At 40.7% G+C, this 25,849-nt stretch overlaps 2 protein-coding genes and 1 pseudogene across 3 annotated transcripts; 2 read left to right on the top strand and 1 right to left on the bottom strand.

Moving 5' to 3' along the window:
- Positions 1-1,215: 1,215 nt before the first annotated feature.
- Positions 1,216-3,775, top strand: LOC145490222 (uncharacterized; annotated as a pseudogene). The gene is made up of 3 exons (XR_014049677.1): positions 1,216-1,979; positions 2,501-2,661; positions 3,297-3,775. The product of XR_014049677.1 is annotated as an uncharacterized LOC145490222 (transcript).
- A 4,657-nt stretch (positions 3,776-8,432) lies between these two features.
- Positions 8,433-13,338, top strand: LOC145490528 (uncharacterized). The gene is made up of 6 exons (XM_081469634.1): positions 8,433-8,659; positions 9,024-9,088; positions 9,964-10,074; positions 10,442-10,568; positions 11,168-11,689; positions 12,069-13,338. Exons 1-6 carry the CDS (start codon positions 8,439-8,441, stop codon positions 12,121-12,123), a joined length of 1,101 nt encoding a protein of 366 aa, XP_081325760.1. The 5' UTR covers positions 8,433-8,438; the 3' UTR covers positions 12,124-13,338.
- A 2,001-nt stretch (positions 13,339-15,339) lies between these two features.
- LOC145490343 (uncharacterized) lies at positions 15,340-16,938 on the bottom strand. Its single transcript, XM_081469470.1, has one exon. The coding sequence runs from the start codon at positions 16,757-16,759 to the stop codon at positions 16,130-16,132; it is 630 nt and encodes a 209-aa protein (XP_081325596.1). The 5' UTR covers positions 16,760-16,938; the 3' UTR covers positions 15,340-16,129.
- Positions 16,939-25,849: the final 8,911 nt, after the last annotated feature.

Raw genomic sequence — 25,849 nt, 5'->3', positions numbered from 1 at the left:
GAAGAACCCCTCCAGTACAGTTATTTCAGAGAGCAGCTTGCTGGATGGTCTTGGTAGTCTGAAAAATATGCCGTTGTTGCTGATCTACTGTTTTTGTGGCGCTTGTCATTCGTGGTATATCAGACTTGCTTCAGACTGTCCTTTCACCAGTTATGCTCAAGCCTCATCTTTACGCTTCTTTAGATACTAAAACACCGTTCTTTGTGAGTACTTTGCTGTTCTACGAACTTGGCAGAAGTCCCCTGGGCTGGTAGAATCAGAGAGTGCCGCCATCGTTTAACTCTCATTCGCGAATCATTCAAGTCGACTGGCCTCTTATCTCTTCCCTTCAGAGCTTGAATATTCTGGCGGATAACTCTTAAAGACTTTTGCATTTCCTTTTCGAAGTCCATCTTCGGGTTTATAATAGTTATGTCTTTGCGTATTGCCGATGCTGTTAATTGGACCGACTTCGTTGTGATTTAGAGGATTAAAGTTGAACTGAAGCAGAGTTAATAACATTCCGCGGAGCATTTGATTTTGAGCCTATTCAGTTGTTAATGAAGCTATACAATATTTAAGTAATTGATTCGAAATTAATTGTTTTGAATAGGTTTCCCGACCAATAGAGGGCTCTCAATGGCGGTGTGTCGGTTTAGATACGTCATTTTCGGTTCGGAAAATCAGACATAGATTTCAACAATAAAGGTTCTTTTAAAGAAAAGAGATCAGCCGAGGCTAGAGTACTGAATTATGGCGGTTATTATAGCAAAATCAGATTGAGAGGATCCTTTAATTAAAATGCTTAAATTCATTTTTACTTTCTTGTTAAGGGTTCTGATGAGTTTCAGCCAGCCGTAGCTTGTACTCATATTCATGTTGTTTTGGCAGGCTGTTAAATGTGTCCAAACTGGAAACAGCCTCTGGGGATCCGTGTTTTCTGGCCGCATTTCGAGGTGGGTTATTTTGAGCCCCTTACCCTCTTCCCGTTCAACGGTCCTTACCCCCAATCTCTCCTTCCCTTTTCCTCCACAACCAAAAGAGGAAATTACAAGGTGTATTGTGGCCTTACTGGCATATTCTCACCACCATTTCGAACCTGGTGCTTGGCCGCCTTCGTAGTAACAAATACGGATACTCGATGAGAGCCATAGCACTCCACTGATGGAAGCATGGCACACACAAAAATTAATTAGCAGTAATTAACTGCTAACCTACTTACGTTTTGTTTATTAACTGAGTCCCCTCTCCCTATTGTGGAGGCGCGGTGGCTTCATGGTTAGTGCGCTCGACTCCGGATCAAGCGGTCCGGGTTCGATCCCTGTGGCATGGCCTGGGACATTGTGTTGTGTTCTTGGGTAAGATGCTTTACTCTCACAGTGCCTCTCTCTACCCAGGTGTATAAATGGGTACCGGTGAACTTAATGCTGGGGGTAACCCTGCGATGGACTAGCATCCCATCCAGGGGGGAGTAGAAATACTCCTAGTCGCTTCCTGCTACAGAAACCGGGATAAGCTCCGGCCTGGTGGGCCACTTGGCTCGTATGCAGACTTTACCTTTACCTCTCCCTATTAACTCCCCCCCCCCCCCACCCCCCGTCCGCCACCTCAAACTTGAAACAAGAGAAAATGGCCTGACCTGCTTGATTCATTCCAAGCAAGATTTTCAAAAAGGCTGTAACATGTATCAGTACATTGAGTAATATATAATGATAATGATAATGATGATGATGATGATAGTACAGAAAACAATAGTTAGTACAAAAAGTTAAAATAGTTAACTGAGCTATAAGGTATGCCAGGTAGCTGAGAACGTTTGCCTTTTGAGCGGTTTCCCTGAACTATTTCAAGTCTGACTCCATTTCCGTAACAAGTTCGATTGTTTTGAGGTACCAAATCAGGTCGTGACGGACGAGATGGCAGAGATGGAAGAGATGGTGCACAAGGGGACAGAGGGGAACCAGGCATAATGGGACCTCAGGGGCCTGCTGGAGGAAAAGGTGAAACGGAATAAACAAGGTGATACGTTCAATACGCAGAGACGTCAGGAACTGTCTCTAAAAACTGTCATCACCAGGAATTAAAGATCGATAAGACAAAGGCCCTACCACACGCTGATAGTATTATTAAACATAATTCTATTGTGACGCCCAAACACATTCATGCACCCGAACACGAACAAAAACACGGACACGAACACGGACACAGACACGAACACCGACACGGACACGAACACGGACACGAACACCGACACGGACACGGACACGAACACGGACACAGACACGAACACCGACACGGACACGCACACGAACACGGACACGGACACGAACACGAACACCGACACGGACACGGACACGAACACGGACACGCGCTTGAAGGGAAGGCTACACCTGTCCAGCTGAATACCCAACTTGGTAATTTTTTTTTTTTTTTTAACGAAAGCCTAGGGTAGTATTGCGCGTTTACAGAGTATACGCCTCCAACTCAAAATTAGTCTTTAATAAAGACTGTTTGTGGCTAGGTAACAAGGGACAACGAGGTAAATTGCCCCCCCCCCCCCGCCCCCCCCAGGAGTATCCGGCGAAAAGGATAATGAACATCACACCAATGTGACTACAGGGGTGGTGTACATTCGCTGGGGGCGGACATCATGCCCGGGGGACGCACGGCTGTTGTATAAAGGTAAGACAGGTTTAGATTTAGGATGTAAGAACAGCGCACTTGAACAGGCAAATACGGAGCATCGACTCTAACCGACAGACATAGCAGAGATCTTCCTTCAAATATTGAGACCCTTAGTTTCTTGTGATTACACAACAATCTCGCGTTGATTGTGCCTTCAGTGTCTTCGAGACAAGACATGCAGGTCATTTTCTGGGACTCGTACTGATTTGTTGGTCAACAAGGTTTCAAATGCATATGTAGTAAACGAAAATAATTTTAGCCACAGAAGTGAAAGTCTCCACATCTCTTGTCAAGACGTTTTTGCGCCTTGTCTTCTGGCTTGTTAGTACAGGAAGAGCCGGGAGACTTAGTAATAAGCTATATTAGTTTATAATTCTTGTTTACCTTTTTCCATTATGGTCCTATAAAACATGATATGCTTTACAGTTATCAATATATGAAATGTTTGCTTTTTGAAACAATGAAAAATGTTTCTCCTCCATATATTTACTTGCACAGTGAAAACTAATTTTTAACATTTTAAAACAATGGTAATTCGATTTACAAGATTTCTGTTAACCTTAAGGAAAAGTAACGAACTTTTAGCAGTAGGAAAAGCCACCATCTCATTGAGACCCTCTTTGCATTCCCAGGTCGCATAGGCGGAAATTATTACAGTCACACTGGGGGCGGTTCGAACCATATCTGCCTTCCTGATCAGCCACTATACGCAAAATACGATGACAGCTGGCAAACTTCTTCGTCCGCTGTGTATGGCGCCGAGTACACCGTGAGTGGTTTTAATCCGTTCAAGAAACCTCTCGACAATTATGACGCGCCATGTGCAGTGTGCTACGTTGAGTCACGTGGTTCTCAGTTGATGATCCCTGCTAGGTATGACTGCCCCTCTGGGTGGACGCGAGAGTACTGGGGCTACCTCATGACGAAGAGTTACTCGAGTAAGGGAAACACTGACTTTATTTGTGTTGATGAGGATGCAGAATATGTGCCGTTTACTCGTGGAGCTCAAGGCGGAGTCAAGTTAACCCCGGTCCAAGGAGCCTGCTATGTGTTACCATGTGGCTCTTATGTTGAGGGTCGGGAATTGACATGCGCAGTTTGTACCAAGTAAAGAACATTTTTGAAATTAATTCATTGTGGAACTACCTCGTTAAAAAAATCAGTTTATCTTTAAGGAGGACGAGATACAATGTACTTTGAAAAATTACAAAATACACAAATTGTCAGAAACTAAGAAGATTGAAGATGCTGCTTTAATTCAATTTATCTTGCGTACTAATAATTGTTATCGCTGTTTCGCCATAGTATTAATCGAGTGGGAACCAAACTGGGTGTGAACTTCAAACATCGTACGATTTTATTTTGTTTACACGGATAGGAGTTTGACTAGAAAAAATGACAAGTAAATAGAAAATGAATACAACAATAATAAATGAAAGAAACTAGGCGAAAACCACAACAAACGCGACTTAAAGAACATCAACCAGAGTGATAAAGTAGAAACTGAACAGATCCTGGATACGTACGCGATGCACAATTTGATAGAACGGATTTGCAAGCTATTTTAAAATCCGTAGCTCTTAAATTCGTAAAAGTACGCGCGCGAAAAATGTAAATTATTTGTCCCGTTGGGATATCGTGATTTGAAAAGAGAACGAAACAATAGAAAGCAACGCAAGAATGTCACAATAATAAACATTGGCAAATTTAATCTTTGTAGAAGCTGACGCGAATTAAATTATTTTAGCACCGATAGAGAGTAATACTTCTGTCCAGCTGAAGATGAAACTGAAATATTATTTAATAAATTATAGCTACTGGATAGATAAATCCCACCAATTTCGTTCGTTTATGCCTGAGAAAACTAAGTATGGTTTAGCCTGCGTGGTGGCCGTTTCCTTTCCTTTTCCAGGCGGAGAGATCGAACATTGCTCCCTGCGGTCGCGCTCCTCACTCGCTACCAGCTCCCGCTCGCACCCTTTTGCTCACTGCCAGTCTCCCAATCGCCCTTTGCGCTAAGAAAAAAATAAGAAAAGCCTGTGGAGAAGGCAGACTTTTTAAAACTAGTAAGGTGAACCTAAAACAGGACTATTTTTTAGCACCGTGGTATTCAAGAGAGTTATCACTACTCAGTCACAAAATTGATTTAACAACCCCGTAACAGGTTTACATCTATTTTTCGTCTCTTAGAAAGGAAAATGATAAATGCGCTTTACCATCCTCTACCCTGCTCTCCCATCTAAACCATCTTGTCGTTAGGCATTCACTCTTGTATCGGTGAGCGCGTAAAGCTTAGAGCTTGGGAGGTCGGCGAAGTGCTAAGAGGGCTATTCTATGACGTCACTGCACTCTTCACGACCAAGTTCGGGCTCAACTAGCCCTATGAAGGCCCTATGAAAACTGCATCTAAATAATTAATTAAGTGGGACAAGAAAAATGGATGTAAAACCGAAGAAGAAATGAGCCGTGACGTGGCCCTCCTGCTGTGTGTGGTCAGACACCCTTCTGTGTTCAGACAATACGGCCCTGGGATTTTATTCAAGAAGACAAAATATGTCAAATGCGCACACAACTCGCTCGCAGTTGTCATTTCACAAACATGCGCAGTAGATATTTTTTTTGTTTGTTTGTTTTATTACAAGAATATAGGGATCTTAGAAGGTGTTAAGAGACGTACACGGAGTAGCAATGTCGAAACGATGATCACGGTGCTATTTTCAACTTACCAGGAGTACATTAATCCTGATTCGCAGAGGCACACTATATATGCTACGCTCTTCCAAAAGTACACCTGCTCACTGCCTGTCTGGCTAGTGCTTGTTGCTTAAGTTGTGGGAGAATCTTTGGACATTAATACAAATATTTCTCATGGTCATTTTATATTTATCTTCATTTTAAGTATTAGATGTCCCTAATTAATAGGCTCCCTGCTGCGGCAGTCGGCTGGTACACAATGTAGTTTTGACACACAAATGAAGTGGTTAAATTGTATTGTATTGAAGCCAAGCGTTTTCTGTACTCGGTGTTTTGTACAACTCAGAAGTGTTTAGTTTAGACTGAATCTTCCGATCAAACTCATAACAGGGCCAGTGATCCCCGATCGTAGCTCGTGACGCATTTAAGGTTTTGCTGCTATGATTTGTTTTGTTGCCATGGTGATCGAAGGCAACGTTTTGCATCTCGATTTCTCGAACCCTCATTTTTTCGATCCTCCCGATAACTCGAACCAAAAGGCGTTTCCTCTCCTTAGTCGAACACTGCAATTTTATCCCCGATTTCTCGACCTATCCGATTTTTCGAACCAATTTTCGTTTCCATGGAGGTTCGAAAAATCGGGATTCCACTGTATTGCCATTAGCGGTTCACAACCAGGGAACAAGTTCGAAAATGAGTTAATAAAATGCTTTGCCGAGATTGAGATTTCTTTATAATAATAATAATAATAATAATAATAATAATAACTTTATTTGAGTGTCTAGTCTTCTAGCTAGCCTTAAGCTTACTAATCGGGGCACTGTTAAAATTAAAATATAATATAAGTATAAAAACGATTCCTGTCTATTTACTATCTATATCACGTAGTCTTAAAAAACAGCAGAGTAACAACAATTGTTTAAAAAATACGTTGGGAGATCACGTAGATCGAATTAATTAATTAATTTCCTGAACGCATTCATTCATTTGTTATCAGCAGTCTCCCAGTTGAAGAACCCCTCCAGTACAGTTATTTCAGAGAGCAGCTTGCTGGATGGTCTTGGTAGTCTGAAAAATATGCCATTGTTGCTGATCTACTGTTTTTGTGGCGCTTGTCATTCGTGGTATATCAGACTTGCTTCAGACTGTCCTTTCACCAGTTATGCTCAAGCCTCATCTTTACGCTTCTTTAGATACTAAAACACCGTTCTTTGTGAGTACTTTGCTGTTCTACGAACTTGGCAGAAGTCCCCTGGGCTGGTAGAATCAGAGAGTGCCGCCATCGTTTAACTCTCATTCGCGAATCATTCAAGTCGACTGGCCTCTTATCTCTTCCCTTCAGAGCTTGAATATTCTGGCGGATAACTCTTAAAGACTTTTGCATTTCCTTTTCGAAGTCCATCTTCGGGTTTATAATAGTTATGTCTTTGCGTATTGCCGATGCTGTTAATTGGACAGACTTCGTTGTGATTTAGAGGATTAAAGTTGAACTGAAGCAGAGTTAATAACATTCCGCGGAGCATTTGATTTTGAGCCTATTCAGTTGTTAATGAAGCTATACAATATTTAAGTAATTGATTCGAAATTAATTGTTTTGAATAGGTTTCCCGACCAATAGAGGGCTCTCAATGGCGGTGTGTCGGTTTAGATACGTCATTTTCGGTTCGGCGATTAACCAACTGCATATAAGATGCTTTTTAGTTACTTGCTTGAGGGTGAAAGAATTAAAAGAAAATTAACATCTAGCTAAGAAACACTGAAATCAACTTCGGAAACGTAATGGTCTTTGTCATTCCGGCCCAAAAGCTCTGCCAGGGAACCATAAAGCCACTGAGAGTCGAGATGAATTTAATTAATCAGTTAATTTACTATTTGAAATAGTTTTGGCTGTTTGTAATGTTCACGGTATGTGAACCGTCTTATTACGGCACGTGATGAAAAACATGCATGCAGGTACGTCGGGAACGCGTGTCAAAGAAGTAGTTCTCGCCCCGTTGTGTTGGCACATTAGAGCAGGGACAATCAAATGGTTCGGCAAGATATATGTGATTTATTAACTATGATTGTTAGCTAAAAAATAGGCGAAGTTAATAAGCAGTGTCCGTGCCGGATTAATCTTATGACTGACTGACTCTCATTAACATTCCCATGGAATTGTATTGATTAAGGTGATTGTAGTGATTAAGGTGACTGACTACAGTTTTGAGGAAGAAAAGTAACTCAACTTTTAACTCTTGTAAATTTACCGTTTCCTTAAGACTTTAATCCGTCAACTTAGATCGACCGAGGGCTTAAGGGAAGACTGGGCTTTACAATTTGCGTCTATCATACACTTAATATTAGAAAGTCGATAGACTGCATTGTCTTCTCGAATCGACCTGACCTCTCAGTATGCAGACATCTCTCTTATTAATAAATGTCTAATAAACAATAAGATTATGAGCTTGAGATTTCTATCACGCATAGAAATCGACAGCGAGTAATCTAATTGTTTTAGTAGAAATCTACTAGTCGTTCAATACTTTATCTAAATCCTCTTCACACCTCCAAAACGCAAAGAAGCGGCTGCCATTTTGTTAACAAGGGCAGACTGCTACGCTACCCACTATCTATCCCAGAGTAGCGTAGCCAATCAGAGAACGGCATTCGTGATGGAACGCTAGTAGATTTATACTAATACAAAATATAGCTTTGGCCATATTAAAACACGTGGTTTTAATTATCTAGTTCAAGATTCATCTTGTCCGTGACGTCATGTCGCAATCACTTCCCTGCTTAATGACGTCACTCGACAGAGCATAAAAGACATTTGTTTTGGTTTTGAGGAGTTGTGGCCTGCGAGAGCATCCAGTTTCTTCGGCTCTTATTTCACGCGCCGTTATTTTCGGCGGAGACCTCCGACAGCCGGAGTTCGTAGGCTATTTTAGACGAGTTGCAATTTGAAACCGATCAAAGAATCTAAACAGGCGCCTGTAATTCAGGCTTGTAACTCGAAAGTCGAATCAACCATTGTTTTTCGGTCTTCCTCCGGTCATCATCAGTCATCACTATTAGTTTTAGTTGTGACTGCTGTTTGCTTGATGCTGTTCAACTTGACGTTCCTGGTGTTTGTGTCCCGAATCGACAGTCGAATAGCAACACTCGAAAAGGAAAAGAGCGACGTCCGATCTTCCTCTCTGATTAATGATCAAGAAGCGAGACGAGACTTGACGGATGTTGGTGAGGTTCGTGAGAGAAACAAGCGCGCCATTCAAACCTCGCTACAAGAGCTTAGCAGCAAAGTGGAATGGTTAGAACAGAGGTAAAGGAGCTGGATATTGTGTACTTGTGTAAAACAATAGGTATTTGTTAAAGGTCAATTAACTTCCTTAGTGTGTTTGTGAAGCTAAAGTTGTGAGCGTTACCCTTGTTCAGACCAAAAAATTAAAACTCCGCTCGCCGCGGGTGTTGACCTAAGAAAATATGGATTTCAACAATAAAGGTTTTTTTTAAAGTAAAGAGATCAGCCGAGGCTAGAGCACTGAATTATGGCGGTTACTATAGCAAAATCAAATTGAGAGGATCCTTTAATTAAAATGCTTAAATTCATTTTTACTTTCTTGTTAAGGGTTCTGATGAATTTCAGTCAGCCGTAGCTTGTACTCATATTCATGTTGTTTTGGCAGGCTGTTAAATGTGTCCAAACTGGAAACAGCCTCTGGGGATCCGTGTTTTCTGGCCGCATTTCGAGGTGGGTTATTTTGAGCCCCTTACCCTCTTCCCGTTCAACGGTCCTTACCCCCAATCTCTCCTTCCCTTTTCCTCCACAACCAAAAGAGGAAATTACAAGGTGTATTGTGGCCTTACCGGCATATTCTCACCACCATTTCGAACCTGGTGCTTGGCCGCCTTCGTAGTAACAGATACTGATGCTCGATGAGAACCGTAGCACTCCACTGATGGAAGCATGGCACACACACTACTTACGTTTTGTTTATTAACTGAGTCCCCTCTCCCTATTGTGGAGGCGCGGTGGCCTCATGGTTAGTACGCACGACTCCGGATCAAGCGGTCCGGGTTCGAGCCCTGGCCGGTGACATTGTGTTGTGTTCTTGGGCAAGACACTTTACTCTCACAGTGCCTCTCTCCACCCAGGTGTATAAATGGGTACCGGCGAACTTAATGCTGGGGGTAACCCTGCGGTGGACTAGCATCCCATCCAGGGGGGAGTAGAAATACTCCTAGTCGCTTCCTGCTACAGAAACCGGGATAAGCTCCGGCCTGGTGGGCCACTTGGCTCGCATGCAGACTTTACCTTTACCTCTCCCTATTAAGCCCCCCCCCCCCCCTCCCCTCCGCCACCTCAAACTTGAAACAAGAGAAAATGGCCTGACCTGCTTGATTCACTCCAAGCAAGATTTTCAAAAAGGCTGTAACATGTATCAGTACATTGAGTAATATGATGATGATGATGATAGTACAGAAAACAATAGTTAGTACAAAAAGTTAAAATAGTTAACTGAGCTATAAGGTATGCCAGGTAGCTGAGAACGTTTGCCTTTTGAGCGGTTTCCCTGAACTATTTCAAGTCTGACTCCTTTCTGTAACAAGTTCAATTGTTTTGAGGTACCAAATCAGGTCGTGACGGACGAGATGGCAGAGATGGAAGAGATGGTGCAAAAGGGGACAGAGGGGAACCAGGCAAAATGGGACCTCAGGGGCCTGCTGGAGTAAAAGGTGAAACGGAATAAACAAGGTGATACGTTCAATACGCAGAGACGTCAGGAACTGTCTCTAAAAACTGTCACCACCAGGAATTGAAGATCGATGAGACAAAGGCCCTACCACACGCTGATAGTATTATTAAACATAATTCTATTGCGACGCCCAAACACGTTCATGCACCCGAACACGAACAAAAACACGGACACGGACACGGACACGGACACGCGCTTGAAGCGAAGGCTACACCTGTCCAGCTGGATACCCAACTTGGTATTTTATTACTTTGTTTTTGAGCGAAAGCTTAGGGTAGTATTGCGCGTTTATACAGTATACGCCTCATAGTCAAAATTAGTCTTTAATAAAGGCTGTTTGTTGCCAGGTAACAAGGGACAACGAGGTAAATTGGGCTCCCCCGGAGTACCCGGCGATAATGACCAGTACACCAATGTGACTACAGGGGTGGTGTACATTCGCTGGGGGCGGACATCATGCCCGGGGGACGCACGGTTGTTGTATAAAGGTAAGACAGGTTTAGACTTAGGATGTAAGAACAGCGCACTTGAACAGGCATATACGGAGCATCGACTCTAATCGGCAGACAGTAGCAGAGATCTTCCTTCAAATATTGAGACCCTTAGTTTCTTGTGATTGCACAACAATCTCGCGCTGATTGTGCCTTCAGTTCCTTCGAGACAAGACATGCAGGTCATTTTCTGAGACTCATACTGATTTGTTGGTCAACAAGGCTTGAAATGCTTATGTAGTAAACGAAAATAATTTTAGCCACAGAAGTGAAAGTCTCCACATCTCTTGTCAAGACGTTTTTGCGCCTTGTCTTAGCTTGTGACTTGATAGCACAGGAAGAGCCGGGAGACTAAGCTATATTAGTTTATAATTCTTGTTTACCTTTTTCCATTATGGTCCTATAAAACATGATATGCTTTACAGTTATCAATATAAAATGTTTACTTTTTGAAACATTGAAAAATGTATCTGCTCCATATATTTACTTGCACAGTGAAAACTAATTTTTAACATTTTAAAACAAAGGTAATTCGATTTACAAGATTCCTGTTAACCTTAAGGAAAAGTAATGAACTGTTAGCAGTAAGAAAAGCCACCATCCCATTGAGACCCTCTTTGCATTTCCAGGTCGCATAAGCGGAAATTATTACAGTCACACTGGGGGTGGCTCGAACCATATCTGCCTTGCTGATCAGCCACTATACGCAAAGTACGATGACAGTTGGCAAGGTTCTTCGTCCGCTGTATATGGCGCCGAGTACGCTGTGAGTGGTTTTAATCCGTTCAAGAAACCTCTCGACAATTATGACGCCCCATGTGCAGTGTGCTACGTTGAGTCACGTGGTTCTCAGTTGATGATCCCTGCTAGGTATGACTGCCCCTCTGGGTGGACACGAGAGTACTGGGGCTACCTCATGACGAAGAGTTACTCGAGTAAAGGAAACACTGATTTTATTTGTGTTGATGAGGATGCAGAATATGTGCCGTTTACTCATGGAGCTCAAGGCGGAGTCAAGTTAACCCCGGTCCAAGGACACTGCTATGTGTTACCGTGTGGCCCGTATGTTGTGGGTCGGGAACTGACATGCGCAGTTTGTACCAAGTAAAGAACATTTTGAAATTAATTCATTGTGGAACTACCTCGTTAAAAAAATCAGTTTATCTTTAAGGAGGACGAGATACAATGTACTTTGAAAAATTACAAAACACACAAATTGCCAGAAAGAAGATTGAAGGTGCTGCTTTAATTCAGTCCGTCTTGTGTACCAATACTAAGCATAGGGAAATTTAATCTTTGTAGAAGCTGACGCGAATTAAATTATTATAGCACCGATAGACAGTAATACTTATGTCCAGCTGAAGATGGAACTGCAAAGGCTGCAAAAATTAGTTAATAAAATAAATCCCTTCTTTCGTTCGTTTTTACCTTTTTTCTAAGCATGGTTTAGCTTGCGTAGCAGCCGTTTCCTTTCCTTTTCCAGGTGGAAAGATCGAACAAGCGAGCGAGCAAGCGGGCGAACGAAGGGGCGTGTCTAAGGTAAGCAAAAAAAGGGGAGAAATTGGAAGGGGATGCGCGAGAAGGGGAAGGAGTGGGAACCTTATTTTTCACATTCGCTCGCAGTTTCGTTCCCTTCGAGTGCTTTTTTGGAAACGCTTGCTGCGCAGGCTAAGCATGGTTGAGGAAAGGTAAGTGTTCGCTGACATCTTAACAAAATTACTTTGTATTAGTCCATGTTACATACGCTATTTAGAAAATAGCCCTATGTGAGTACGCGTGCTGATTGGTTTAAAATCGTGTTACTATTAAACAATTAGATTATGAGCTCGAGATTTCTATCGCGGATAGTTGATGAGGGCGCAACTAAGTCTACTAGTCGTTCAAAACTATATCTAAATCTTCTTTGAAAACACTTCGAAAACGCCAAGAAGCGGCCGTCATTTTAATTTGTTACCAAGAGCTCACTACTACAATATACTCCCTGTCTATCACAGATAAACAATAGAGTGTTTCTTTCGAGGAACTATCGGCTGATAGTTGCCCCGCGGAAATTTGATGTTCTTAAAACAAATATTTGCCCGAGAAGCGAAGCTTCGAGGGCAAATATGCTAGTTTTAAGAACATGAATTTCCAAGGGGCAACTATCAGACCGATAGTTCCGAACCATAAACACCCTATTGTCTTTATTGTTTACCACTAAATTTTCTTCCGCGCGCCAGTTCAAAAATCATGTTGAATTTTTCAACTTTTTTAGATGAAAGCCGTGAACGCCAAATGTAAAATTTGAAAAACAAAACAAACAAAAACCCTTTTAATACAATTTCAATTGTTTACTTTCTATTAGCCCGCTTGTTTACAGAAATAGTTTCACGGACGAGTACTATCCATCCGGGTACTTTCCTCGGACGGGCACTGTGGGCTGATAGTGTCTCTCCGCGGATGAACACTATCGCGTCACGTAATCAATTCAAACCAATAAGAATCAGAGAAAATTTAGTGGTGAACTATTAAATAGATAGTGGGTGGCGCAGCCAAATAGGGAACGGCATTCGTGATAGAACGCTAGAAGATTTATACTAAAACTCGCCTTTTCTTATGCATGCTACAGGTGACCAAAAGACTGATCGGCTAGAATAGCGGTATTTTTAGTGAATGTCCCAAGACCTTTTAGTAAGGATTGTCATGCCGCCTTACAGAAAAACGTAAAAATATTAATATAATTACAGGTTTTCTAGTCACTTGCAACGTCCAACAGATTTCAGCTACGGGAACATTTGTGTTTTGTTTGTCTTTTAATCCATAAACATTGCAGTAATTGGATTTATGTATCACTAGGAATTGAAGCCTATGAAACTTAACGACGCCAAGTAAACTCTCGAATTTGCACTGGGTTAGGTCCATTTTCGATATGGCAGATTTTGCTTCTGCCAAAACTATCGTATCGATGATTTTCAATATTAACTACCAAATAAAAGGATATTTTACGATGATACTCACTTAACCCTTGAATATCGTTTTTAACCGTTTAGTCAGGTTTTTTAGCTGCCATGACGCTAAATAAAATCAATTCTTTCTGGCTGCAGTGAAAAGTTGGATGTTAATTACGGGCGAAGCCTAGAAATGGACCTTGATCAATCATAGGCGTTGCGGACCATTTTACCACCGTTTTTGCACCAAAACTGATAACGTTGTTTTTCGATTTGCAACGTCGGAATGTCGTCGCTATCTAATCCTGACCATTGTGCGGAAAGGGCTAGCCTAGCACTACTATCTACTTATCAAGAATATCTGATGACATGTAAATTGATGACGTCACAAGTGGTGCAAAGGGTACGACCATTAATTACGCATATATGCGTAGTTGGTATTCAAAGGGTTAACATGCCAGAAGCATTGATCTTTGTATTGTATTATTGAGTCGCTCTTTTACATTTTTGCCTGATGTCATTATCTCCACCTATTCCCGGCCAGATTTGAGACACGATCACCAATTTGGTCTGGCAGCACAAGTATACAGTTGCATCAAAGGCTAGCATTGGATAAATAAAGGGAAATCACGAAACGTTTAATATAACCGCAAAGAGCAAACAACAAGCCTTTAGATTAAACGCTTAATAGCTTTCGCCGAGGAGGCAATAATTCAAGGTTGCGCTTATATATAAAGGATACAGAGGCATATGAAGGAAATAAGGTATAAAGGTTAATCTACAGTCAGGATATACAGTTCATATAGTTCGTCGGGTAATGATGACGTTTCATCACTGAATGCCCGCACGGAATTGTCGGGTAATGATGACGTTTCATCACTGAACGCCCGCACGGAATCATTGGGTAACGGTGACGTTTCATCACTGAACGCCCGCACGGAATTGACGGGTAATGATGACGTTTCATCACTGAAAGTCCATACGGAATCGTCTACGAGTTTTTTTGCGGCGATGTTTTTCTCGCAGTTTTCTTTCGCGTAACGCATGACGGACTAAGCGGAAGAGGGACTACTCGTAGTCTAGGAATCGTTGGGTAACGATGACGTTTCATCGCTGAACGAACGCAAGGAATCGTTGGGTAATGATGACGTTTCATCTTTAAACGCCCGCAAGTATAAAATGAGTAATGATGACTAAACGGGTAATTGTGTCCTATGTTTAATCGTTTCATAAGTTGTCGTGCTTATATAATTGCTCCCGAGGTAAATTGTGGTATCTCCTAATTTCAGATAAGACGCGTGCAAGGAAGCAAACTGTTTCAAGTAGGAAGAGTGGCCTTTTTAAAAGTGAACAAGGAGTAAAAAAAGAATGAAATGTGAGCGGTATGCTTAACTTACCGCTCATGTTACATAAAGAAAGAAATCAATAAGAAGATAATCATACATGAGGAAACAAATGCAAACTAAAATTTTAATCGTAAAACCAGGGCTGCTGTAGTGTCAACTATTTAGTTCAGTTTTATATGATATTTATTTTAGGAACAAATGATCGTTTACGGTGAGTGGTCGGAGTAAAGGATTCTTGTATCTACAAACTTTGCCGCAAACATTCTATTGGTCAGAGACTGCTATGCGTTGCTGATCCCAAATTGCTAGCTTCGATGAACTATGGGCTTTAAACTAGTTGTAACCTCCTCTTCGTTATGTTAACAAATTATACAAAGGAAACCGACTTGATTGAAACTCTCCAAACTACAGGTGCAGATATTGGCGTGAGAACATAGAATCAGTGGAAATTTCTTGCCCAAATTGTAAATTATATTTCGTAATTATTAAAAAAGGATTTTATAGACAAATTGTAAAACTTTTAAAATAGCAAGCAAGCAACGTCAACTGTCTGCTAATTAAATGTAAATCTGCTGGGCAAATATCGTTAGCGGATGTCCTTAGATCCGATTCAATGGAATACTCAGATATGAGCACAATACACTCTGATATTAATGATCTCCATTAAACAACAGTTTGTAAATTAGAGACCTCTTGGTGTTTGTTTGTATTTGAAACAACAATCTGCAGCAATTTAAAAATGGGATGAACTGATACGAACTGAGAAATCGCTTATTTCTGTATAACGTGCTGAGACTACACTGCATGAATGGCTCTTGAGAGGACCTTACTTGAAATCATTTGTACAAGGAAGCACAAAATTCGATTTGAGGACACAATTCAAACAAGCGACGGAACACAACCCTATTACATAACAGTTGCACTAAATTTACAGCTGCAAACGAACTCTCAACTGATGACGATCGTTGAACGATCGAAACATGCCTTGTTACAAACTGAAAGTGGTTGTTAACTTTAAAAAAAAAATACCACTAGCTTCAAAAGCAGACTGCAAATTATTAACAATTCCATTTTTTTCTCAAATCGCCGGTCTGCGTGTGACACGGATCCTCTCGATGGGAGCATTTGATAGTTTTGCAAAATTAACCTCCCTGTCGACTTGAAAATATGACCAACCTTCTAGTTCAAGTTCTCTAAGAATACTGTCTTTCCGGAGTTTTTCGTTAAGCGCTCGTTATCACGCGACGCGTCACGTGCCATCCATCTAGTTCTTACTCTGGTGAACACGCGCGGAGATATCGACAATTTCGCAGCTCTTTCCATTCATCGAGAGCACAAACAGCCTCTGCAGTCTTCCCATTGTTAGGCGGCCGCCAAAGACGCTTTTTTTCAATATTTTTCTTTTCTCCCGTTAATCCAGCCGAGGTGGCACGTATATCTGGGAGACAAATCACCGAATTGCTGCGAGACAAAGATGAGAACGTATTTCTTCTCGGCCGAGGTGTGGACTCATTGTCATCTCCTTCGAAATCGGATGAAGAAAACGAAGAAGACGCGAGTCGTCTTTTGTTATTTCCATCAATCTCTTTCCTTCTTGGTTGAGGAGTCAGTACTCCGGCCAAATTTGTTTCGCTGTTCCATCTCGTGACTGCATTTTCCATTTGTAAGCTGCAAGAAGAAACCGGCCTTTGATGCCCCATTTCTGAAATGATCCTTGACTGCCTTTGTAAAATATGCTTCTTTTTCTTGAGAAATAATCTTTCTCCTGAGTTTCTCTCTTTCTGCAGTAGTTGAGCCTCTTTCTGTAGTGTCGCTTGATTGATTGCATTTCGCACTAGTAAAGTTTTCGCGTTGTTCCTTGATAAAAGTGCCAGAGGTTCTTTTTTACGGCTCGCTTCCATTGTCCAAGCTGTGGATAAACTTTTAGATTCGGAAAATATCCGCGGAAAATAATGAAATATCAGAGGATTAATCACACAAAATCCTAAGATATGGCCACTATCATCGATAACAGCATGCCGTGGCAGGTTTTACGACCACTGAAGAAACAATATCTCGTGCACGTGCAATATATTAAAGCACTTTGAAAATACCGGCGGCCTTATTGGAAAGCCACCTTCATAACTGCATGACATCAAATTTCATGTGTCTGTTCAAAGGTCAGTCATTAAACTAAAAATAAAAGGGTCTATGAATTGATCAGCAGTAGTTAATAGGACGAAATTGTGATATGCGCGAATGATTGCATCGAGGTTTGAGGAGTCAGATTTGATTAAGTCGTGGTAGTATGAATACACACTGAATTGAGCGACACGAACACGGAGCCATTATACCAATCAGTCAATTAAGTAATCATACTACGAGAAAGAACAAATTCAAAGGATATTATGAACTTTTGGATGAATAAAAGCACTGCAACGATTGAGTTAGTTTTTAGATCCTCAAACAGAAAAGAAATTCGTTGAAGTGTAACAACCCAATATTAAACTGCGCATGCAAATGACGCATAAACTGTTTAACAATTGCTGGATATCGAAGCATGCGGGATAAACCAATCGGATTTGAGAAGTTACTTTTAACGCGTTTATTAGCTTGTAAATCGTAGCAAAAACATCAAAATAGTCTTGTTTTAAGTCACTGAAGATGATAAACAACATCTGATCAATAGTTGATTACTACATGCACTACAAAAAGGGGCTCGATCGTGTAGTTAGAATCAATACCATTCGACGCCGAATTCTGTGCATAATAACCCCAACAAAATAAACCACTTGGAATTTTTCAAGAGCACTCGAAAGGTTTCTTATTGAAGCCCCGTCCACAGTACGCCGGAGGCTAGGCGTACCGTTCACGCTAATCCGTCACGAAAACGGAACTTTTCGGAAATACTCTTTAAACCGAAGGAATTTGAGAACGCCGGCCTTGCGGTTTATGGACTTGCCACAAGTCGACCTCATGAGTTTCAGGGTAGAATAGCTAAGGACTTTTCTGAAAGTCCATGCGGTTTGGTGTGGACAGAAAACATTTTAAAAACGGAGCTTTTAAAAATCGATGACACCATAAAAAAGTGATTTCCCTGCCGGAGTTTCGCTCAAACACAAATTTAAAATGAACGGTGATTGTTGCGTATTCATATTTCCTCGACGTAGTGTGAACAGGTTCTTATTTTTTACCTTCGAGATATGATTAAAAGTATTTCCTTGCGTTCTTTCAACATCCTATTTATGTTGTTTATTGGAGGAATACGTGAAACACTACTTAAAAATAAATTCCGTCTTGTCGCCTCTTAACAATTACTCAGTGACAATTCCGTTCATCGCGACAGGTGTAAAATTAATAGAGACCTTTAGATCCACGTTTACCGCAAACGTCTAACTGCGGTTTGAGGTTAGACGTTTGGCTCTCGCCGTTCGAACGTTAGTCGATCTCTGAGACTGAAGTAAACTGGAAAGAACAGAAATCACCCTGTCAATGCATTGGAAATTATCAAAATGACGCCACTTTTTGTTTAAAAAAAAAATTATGTTTTCTAGCAAGTCTAGTTTTCTTATGAAATAAAGCATCATAAAACACACACTCAGCTTCAGCCGCCGCCATTAGATTAGATTTCCATTTAGGATCAGTGACGTGCCTTTCTACAAACAACAACAAAAGGCTAGATAATTGCCTATTTGCTAAAAATTATAACCATTTCGTAGGAAAAAGGTTACTTTATTCGGTTTCAGCATTTAAAAGTGATATAAAATTTAAAATTCAAGGCAATAAAGCTTGAGGTAAACAACTTACCTGAAAACCTATACCTCTTGACGTCTGGTTCTGGTCACGCGACCCTTACCCCTTTGCCGTTTGTGGTAACCGAGGATCTATCTAAAAGTCTGTAATGTTTCATTAGTGACGTGAAACTAAATTGTTCTTTTTTTTAGTTTTTTTTCTTTTAAGAATTCGCCGGATAGCAGTAAAACTCAGACTATTGGCCTATACAGCCGGAGCTTATTATCACGTCCGATTTCCGTTCTTGAAACGACTATAATATTTCTAACCTCCATCCTTCCCCAATGAGATTTTGTCAGCTTTGCCGAACACTGATGTCCAGTGTCGAAAGGAACGTACTGTGAGAGTCTAGCTCTCTCTTTGCGATCGATGTGTATCGGTTATTAATCAATAGTTGGACGTACAAATTGAATTACACTTCACTCAGATGTACTGACAGTGGATAAGGAGATCTTTTCAATTGCTAAGGCTGGGACAAGAGCGAACCGCCATGGTCAAGGGCACCCAACGGAATATTTCGGTAAAATATCTGTTCGGATGGAAGGTTGCCTAAAAATTTCGAAATTTTTTTCCCAGCGACGCTCTAGACTTTTCAAATTTTTTCGGAAAACCATAAAGTTTCCCTAGAATTTTCGGAATTGATGTGCTCACTTTTATCATGTCCCATAATTTTCGGACGGTTTTCTTTGTTCTCTAAAATTTTCGTGTGGCGTAATTATTCCAAAAGCTGCTAAAAGTTTCGGTGAGCATTAGAGGTAATCAGGAATGTACACGAACCTAATGAAAGATAAAGGCGATTGAGACGATTGAGCTCGGCATTAGCCTACTTATCAGATTATTGGAGAAGTTATTTTTGTGGTTTGAGCATCTAAAACGATCAAATTATTCAGTTTTGACCGTAAAAAGATTCCTACGCCAACAACAATCCCTTGATCGGTTCAGAAACGCTCGTAAACGTACAAGAAAAGATGTTTGTCCTTGTACAGTATATGCAGTGTTTCGTCACCAAATGTAAGATCACAACGGAAATATAAAGAAAAGCCTATGCTTTCAGCTTTGCTTTTTCTAAATGCCAGCAGTGCGTGCCTATTATGTATTATCACTTCTCCTTCCTCGCCACGTTAAAGAAAGCCATATATGCAGGATTCATCTCTGCTTCGTTTGTTTGACCCTGTTTACACCTATTATTTGTCAGCTCTCCAAAAACCTTGTTTTTTTTAAGCCCTGAATTTGATTGAAGGCGGGGATTTCATTAGCTTGTTCAATAAACAGATGGATGTCTAGCTTGCTCCAGTTTCAGAGTTTGTGGAAGCCAGTTAGCCGTCATGTCATCATGTGTCCTGATTTTAACTTGCGCAAGCTTTTATTCCCATTTTTTCGCGCTTTAATTTTTTAGCTTATCGTATCTATAACAAAAATCTCGATCGTGATTGGTTTTCAGCGCGCCTATTTGTCACGTAATCTGCATGGTCTTTTGTAGCTGTTTGTCGTTTGTATTAGTAAGCGATTAATATCAAGTGCCTCGATACAGTCATTTCCAACTGATTCAGTTAAAAAACTGAAATGCTTTATTCAAGACTGCTTCAAATAGCTTCAAATCACTGACATCAGTGGTTAGAAATGTTAGCTGATCACATATTAGAAAGGGCATAGTACTTTATGCATGGATGATCACTAAAATTTAGAAGGAAAACCTCTCTCTTCCTCCCCCCCGCTCCCTCTCTCCTCCTCAGAACCAAAACGCTCAGCACGTTCGTGCAAGAGATGCGTGACCTCGCAATATGGCAGCGCGCCAACAAGCTGCTCACTTCCCTCCTTCTGGAGAAATAAACACGTCCTACTTCAGCATAGAACCGCTCGCTACGTGTTGGTAATTCGCTTAGAAAGAATTAACGGTCGCCTGAGTAATGAGCCCGCGGGCTGTACATGTTTTGTCGCGCTCTGGGTTGCTAGAGACGTGAAAGGCTCTCACGAAGCGGACAAATAGCCATAGCCCTGCGAATGAAGAAGTTACGGTTATAGAGAAGAGGAGTTGATCAAAGAGCTAGATTTGCTATCAATTACATGCAAACTAAATTATACGAGCCAAGCGGCCCATCAGCCCGGAGCTTATCCGGTTTCCGTAGCATGAAGCGACTAGGAGTATTTCTACTTCCCCCTGGATGGGATGCTAACCATCACAGGGTTACCCCCAGCAGTGAAGTGTCCTGCCAAAGTACACGACACATTGTCCCCGGCCAGGGCTCGAACCCGGACCGCTCGATCCGGAGACGAGCGCACTAACCATGAGGCCACCGCGCCACCCACACACCTGTATAATTACTGCTAGGTTAGATAGTTTACTTCCCGGTCATGGAAAACGCCATTCTATACACAGGTCGATCAAATTATCACACAGAACTAAGCATGGAAAGTAACATTATTCAAGTGTATTTTCTGCGGTTTTGAACAAGTCGATCTTGCTCAAACAACTTGTTATAAATGTTTACAAACCCACCAACTCAACTTGCGTAAGTGACTTGACGTCATTTAAATTTACTGTAGGTTTTGTGACTTCAGTGGGGTCAACAAAAGTTAATATTTACTTAGTAAATACACGAATGTTTGTTGTTAAATATATTTTGAACTGCTTGCTTTCAATGTTCTTACGGTTAGCTAACTAGAATTTTTAGTTTCTCCAGGTGATCCGAAGGTACTGATTTGAACGGTCTTTATAATTTGCAAGGTGTTTGGAATCAATTTCTCCGAATTGCAAGTTGTTTCAATGTTTTATCATTACTTTCTTCTTTTCTGTCAGTGGAGACGTCTTTAATTTTTTCCATTTTCTTGCCTTATTTTCTTGGGAGTATGCTGTACGTGACGGTCGGATTGCTGGTAGAGTGCAACCAAATGATGTCGCACTTCGAGTCCAAGCTAGCGCTTGTCCTTGAATGGCTACAGAATATTGGACTGTACTGCTATGGTCAAAAGAAAAATTAAGATGAATTTAGAGGCTCGTTATTCAAAATCATTCCTCGGTTTTCCTCCCATTTTTTCATTCCATTTCTCGGTCTCCACTTCATTTCTGCACAAAATCGTTCTGCCTACGTTAAATGTTACTTGAGGTGGCGGCGTTTGAATCTCTGGCATTTAGAACGGCGTAGTAAGAGCCGGTCCCTCTCTCTTTCAAAGCCTTTTTTAATTTGTTCCTCTGATTTGGCTTTGTCTAACAGCAAAAACGTTTACCTTAACAACTCTTTCTCCCCAGCATTTCTTGTAAGTAGATATCTCGCAGTATTCCTGGACGGATAAAACCTGCGCTGGTAACCCATGATAGGCGGCCATCTTTACAAGTTAAAGGTGGGCGAATGGTCGTTCCGTAAGAATCTGGCGAATTTTTAGTTCATTTCAAGGAATCTTTCGACTATTTGACAATGACACTAATTTATAGGACAGTCGAATCCTTTCCGCCGGACTTTAGCCAGTAACTGGTGTGTTTTAGAACACGTGACGTCTGTCATGAGTAGGGCTGCTGCTCGTTTCGCAAATGGCAGTTTTGATTTACGCTGAGCTTGTGTTCTGGGTCAAATAATAATGACGATGATTGAAGAATATGTCAAATAAATCAAGTTGGCCAAACTTTAAAGCGAGAGTGTTCTTCAAACTACGTAAATGGAGAAAGCAAGTTCGAATATTAGACCTTGTATTTCCTTGCCATGTTAAAACCATTTCTTTGACGTGGTTGCAATCAGTAATGTTGAGTGTCGCACGGTTGGCCACTTTAGATATTTCTTATTTAAACGCGGAATTCGCATTTAGGCTAAGTTAAGCTCTCTTTTCTGTTGCTAGTAGGAAAGATTTTGACAGTTTGGGTGACGTGAACTGAAAACACTTCAGGATAGCAAAACATCATCTACTTGGTTGAAAGTTGTGAAAAATATATCAATATATCATGAATGTAATAGAAATGTGGAAAATACATCTTGATGACAGGACAAAATCCATCTATTATTGTCGTGCGCAAATGTCTTTAAAAAAACCTTTAAAATGACAGATGAATTCTTGTGGTAAAGATGAAATATTAAGACACCCAACAGACGTAATCAGAGGTGACAGGTTTCAGAGCAGCTTTAGATCAACGGACATCATTATTTATGGTCCTTTTGGCGCTCCTGATTCCAAATTATTCGCGGTGGCTGATTCCATACTTTCTGACTCTATCTGGCACGGCACGTGGTTAACTCGATACTGTATTCATTTCGATAATACAAGGTCTTCATCCTAAACCCTTAGTCAACGCTTTTATTAATTTTTCAAACATCTTAAATTTTGTTTTCATGTCTCTTTGTATTTGGACTTTATTTCATAATTGAAATTCATTAGTTGACTAAACATTTTTTTCGTGATTTTCCGAGTGATTGGAAGCTGACCCTTTTGAACTTTTGGTAGATGTCATTCAATCACTTTGCGTCAACAAAATTGTTCCGGCTGTCAGTCGTGAAATTCATTCATTTAGCAAATACTTTATAATCAATCTTCGTGTAAAAGTTTCATGCCTTAACACTAATTTTCTAAGCTGCAAGTTGTTTAGTGCTGGTTAAGTGCACACGAAAAACTGTACCACCCATGACGTCTCGAGCCGAATCCCCTTTTCGCCACAGGTTCAGCGACGAGGCGAATGGGGATAAGGCAGAGGGGATAAACAGATTGTCCTGAAACATATGCTTATGAGGCACCCTCCAACAACAACGAGTTTATTTTTAAAAAAATTAAACTGATAGGCCTAAATACAGTGCAATATTAATACAATATCAATATAAATACAAATTACAATAAGACTATAATTTTGAAATAATGTGATTAATTAATAAAATCAAAACGTATAGCTGTAATGATCGAACTATAGTAAAGGTATTTCACGTACGACTTTCTGAATGGTGTCATCAAGAGTCTACCATTGAATACATGCAGTTGATGGTATTGAACTGAAATTACTTCCTGAATGATGGCGAACTACATTTCTTATTGATCAGTACAAGCTGGTCATATAAACATACTCCGGTCGATCCACGAAGCCGTTTAACGTTACAAATTTTTCACGTTGCCCTGTTATCATATAGCTCAGTCCTTTATTTTAATTTGAGTACACTTTGTTTCATCGTCCAGTCCCGATTTCCCCTTTGGCAACTCCGCTACGTCTTTGCCGCTGACGAAAATTCTCCCACGCCTAACGTCCCTCTCGTTCGCCACTCTGTCAGCGAAGCGAAAAAAATCACGTTTGAAACCCGCCCGTTACACGCCGGCTAAGATTCTTTTGTGCGCAAGTATCGACACTTTTCTAACTCTTTCCAGTCCTTAGAGACACCAGTTTTCGAGTCCAAACTAGCTCCAGACGTTTTCTTGTAAGAAACTTTTGACGTTTTGTTTGTGTTAGTGTTTTTCTTTCTCCCTGTTGTCTTATCAGTGCAAGCATGTATATCTGGAAGAGAACTGACAGTGACGGTAGGTGCCTTCCTCCGAGACTGAGGACTTGGTTGTTGAGCAGTTCCTACGGAAAGCAGAGGGAAAGAAGAGGACAAAACCGACTGCTTTTTGTAGTCACCAAACGTGCTTTTTCTTCTCGATTTCGGTGACAATTCCCCTGCCAAACTTGTTTCACTTTTCCATCTAGTGACAGCGCTCTCCGGTTGCAATGAATTGCGAGAAGACAACGGTGTTTGGCCAATCTCGGAATTTCTTGCCGTCTGTTGTTTTATAAGATATTCCCTTTTCTTCAGGAACAACATTTCTTCTGAGTGTCTCTCTTTCTCCAGCTGTCGAGCCTCTTTAGTCAACTTCGCTTGATTCATTGTATTTCGTACAAGTAAAATTTTTACGCTAGTCTTTGTTAACATATGCACATCTTCGTCATAGTCACTTGGTTTCATTTTCTTTCCAGTTGCCTGAGTATAAGCCAGAGCTGGGAAATTTTGCAGCGCTTCTAATGGACGATTAGCTTCATCGCCGCGGACCTTAAATCTGTTGAATTGTACAAGGGAATCACGATTATCACCCCCGAGTTGTGGTTTATAAACATAACAGCGCCCACTATAAACGATAATGATGACGTCACTCGTACAAGTGCCTTCCTTCCATATACCTCCCTTTTGAATGGAAGTTGTCGGCTGCAAAAAGCATTTGCTTAGCTGAATCATACTTTATTGACAGGGTCTTCATATAAATTTGTTCTCGCTTTTCTTCTAGGTGACACGTAATTAACTGCCTCTTTTCGTGTCCGAAGCCAAAGTTAAAGAAAAACAAACAAAAAAAAAATCAAAACGGGAAGGACATAAAATGTTTCTTTGTATGTGTGTATTTCTTATGTACATAAAACTCTATTATCAAAATGAATAAAAATATTTCGTTTACGAAAAACTTACGAAATACAGGAATGTATGTTTTCTGCGACAAATACTAGATTGAATTAGGAAAATAACTGTTGAAAGAGCTACTTCTTTCCCCTGAAACATCTCTGATTACCTTTTTCTTAACGCCGTGAAATACATAATTATTTATATTACACTTATCAAGCAGAACTTTCACTATTTTCAAGAAATATCGTGACCGATGCTTATTTTCATGTTGTGTGAGCGAACGCAAGCATGATTCAAGCGCGTATTTCCTGTGGGTTCATTTGTTTCCCGTTTGTTTTTATTATGTAAACTTTCTTTCATCTTCTGTTTTGTTAACCGTATTTATCCTTCACCCACTCAATTAGACTGCGCCACAACATGACTCAGTTTTTTAATGCAATTAAAGGGCGCCCGAGGGTTTGATGTCAATTTGAAAAAGTCGAGTGGGGTTTTCCAAACTCTTCTCTTTCTTCTTTGAAAAAAGCGCTAACTGAGTAACGATTGAGTTTTCCCTCGTCTCAACAGTTTACTTAATATCTTTACTTTATTGTGCATGATCTAGGCGCATTGTGTAATAACCAAAAAACTGCTGCTGAAAATGCAGTCTTTCCCGATGACCATTTTCGGCCATTAATTTTATTGGTAAAATACCCCAGGCAACACCCAATACCCTCTAAGCCGTAGCAAGTATTGAATGAAGGTTTTTTTTTCCCCTATGTCTCGCCTGGGAGAACCGTTTTATAATTGCAATTTTTATTTCTTTCATGCTGCGACCCTCAAGTTTGACAAATTTGTATAACAGTGAGACATTTACTGTTAATGTTTCAATAGTGCCTGATGGTTCTCCTA

The sequence above is a fragment of the Orbicella franksi genome, chromosome 6 (genome assembly GCF_964199315.1).
Source record: "Orbicella franksi chromosome 6, jaOrbFran1.1, whole genome shotgun sequence".
Lineage (NCBI taxonomy): Eukaryota > Metazoa > Cnidaria > Anthozoa > Scleractinia > Merulinidae > Orbicella > Orbicella franksi.
This window is presented reverse-complemented; position numbering and strand designations above follow the sequence as displayed.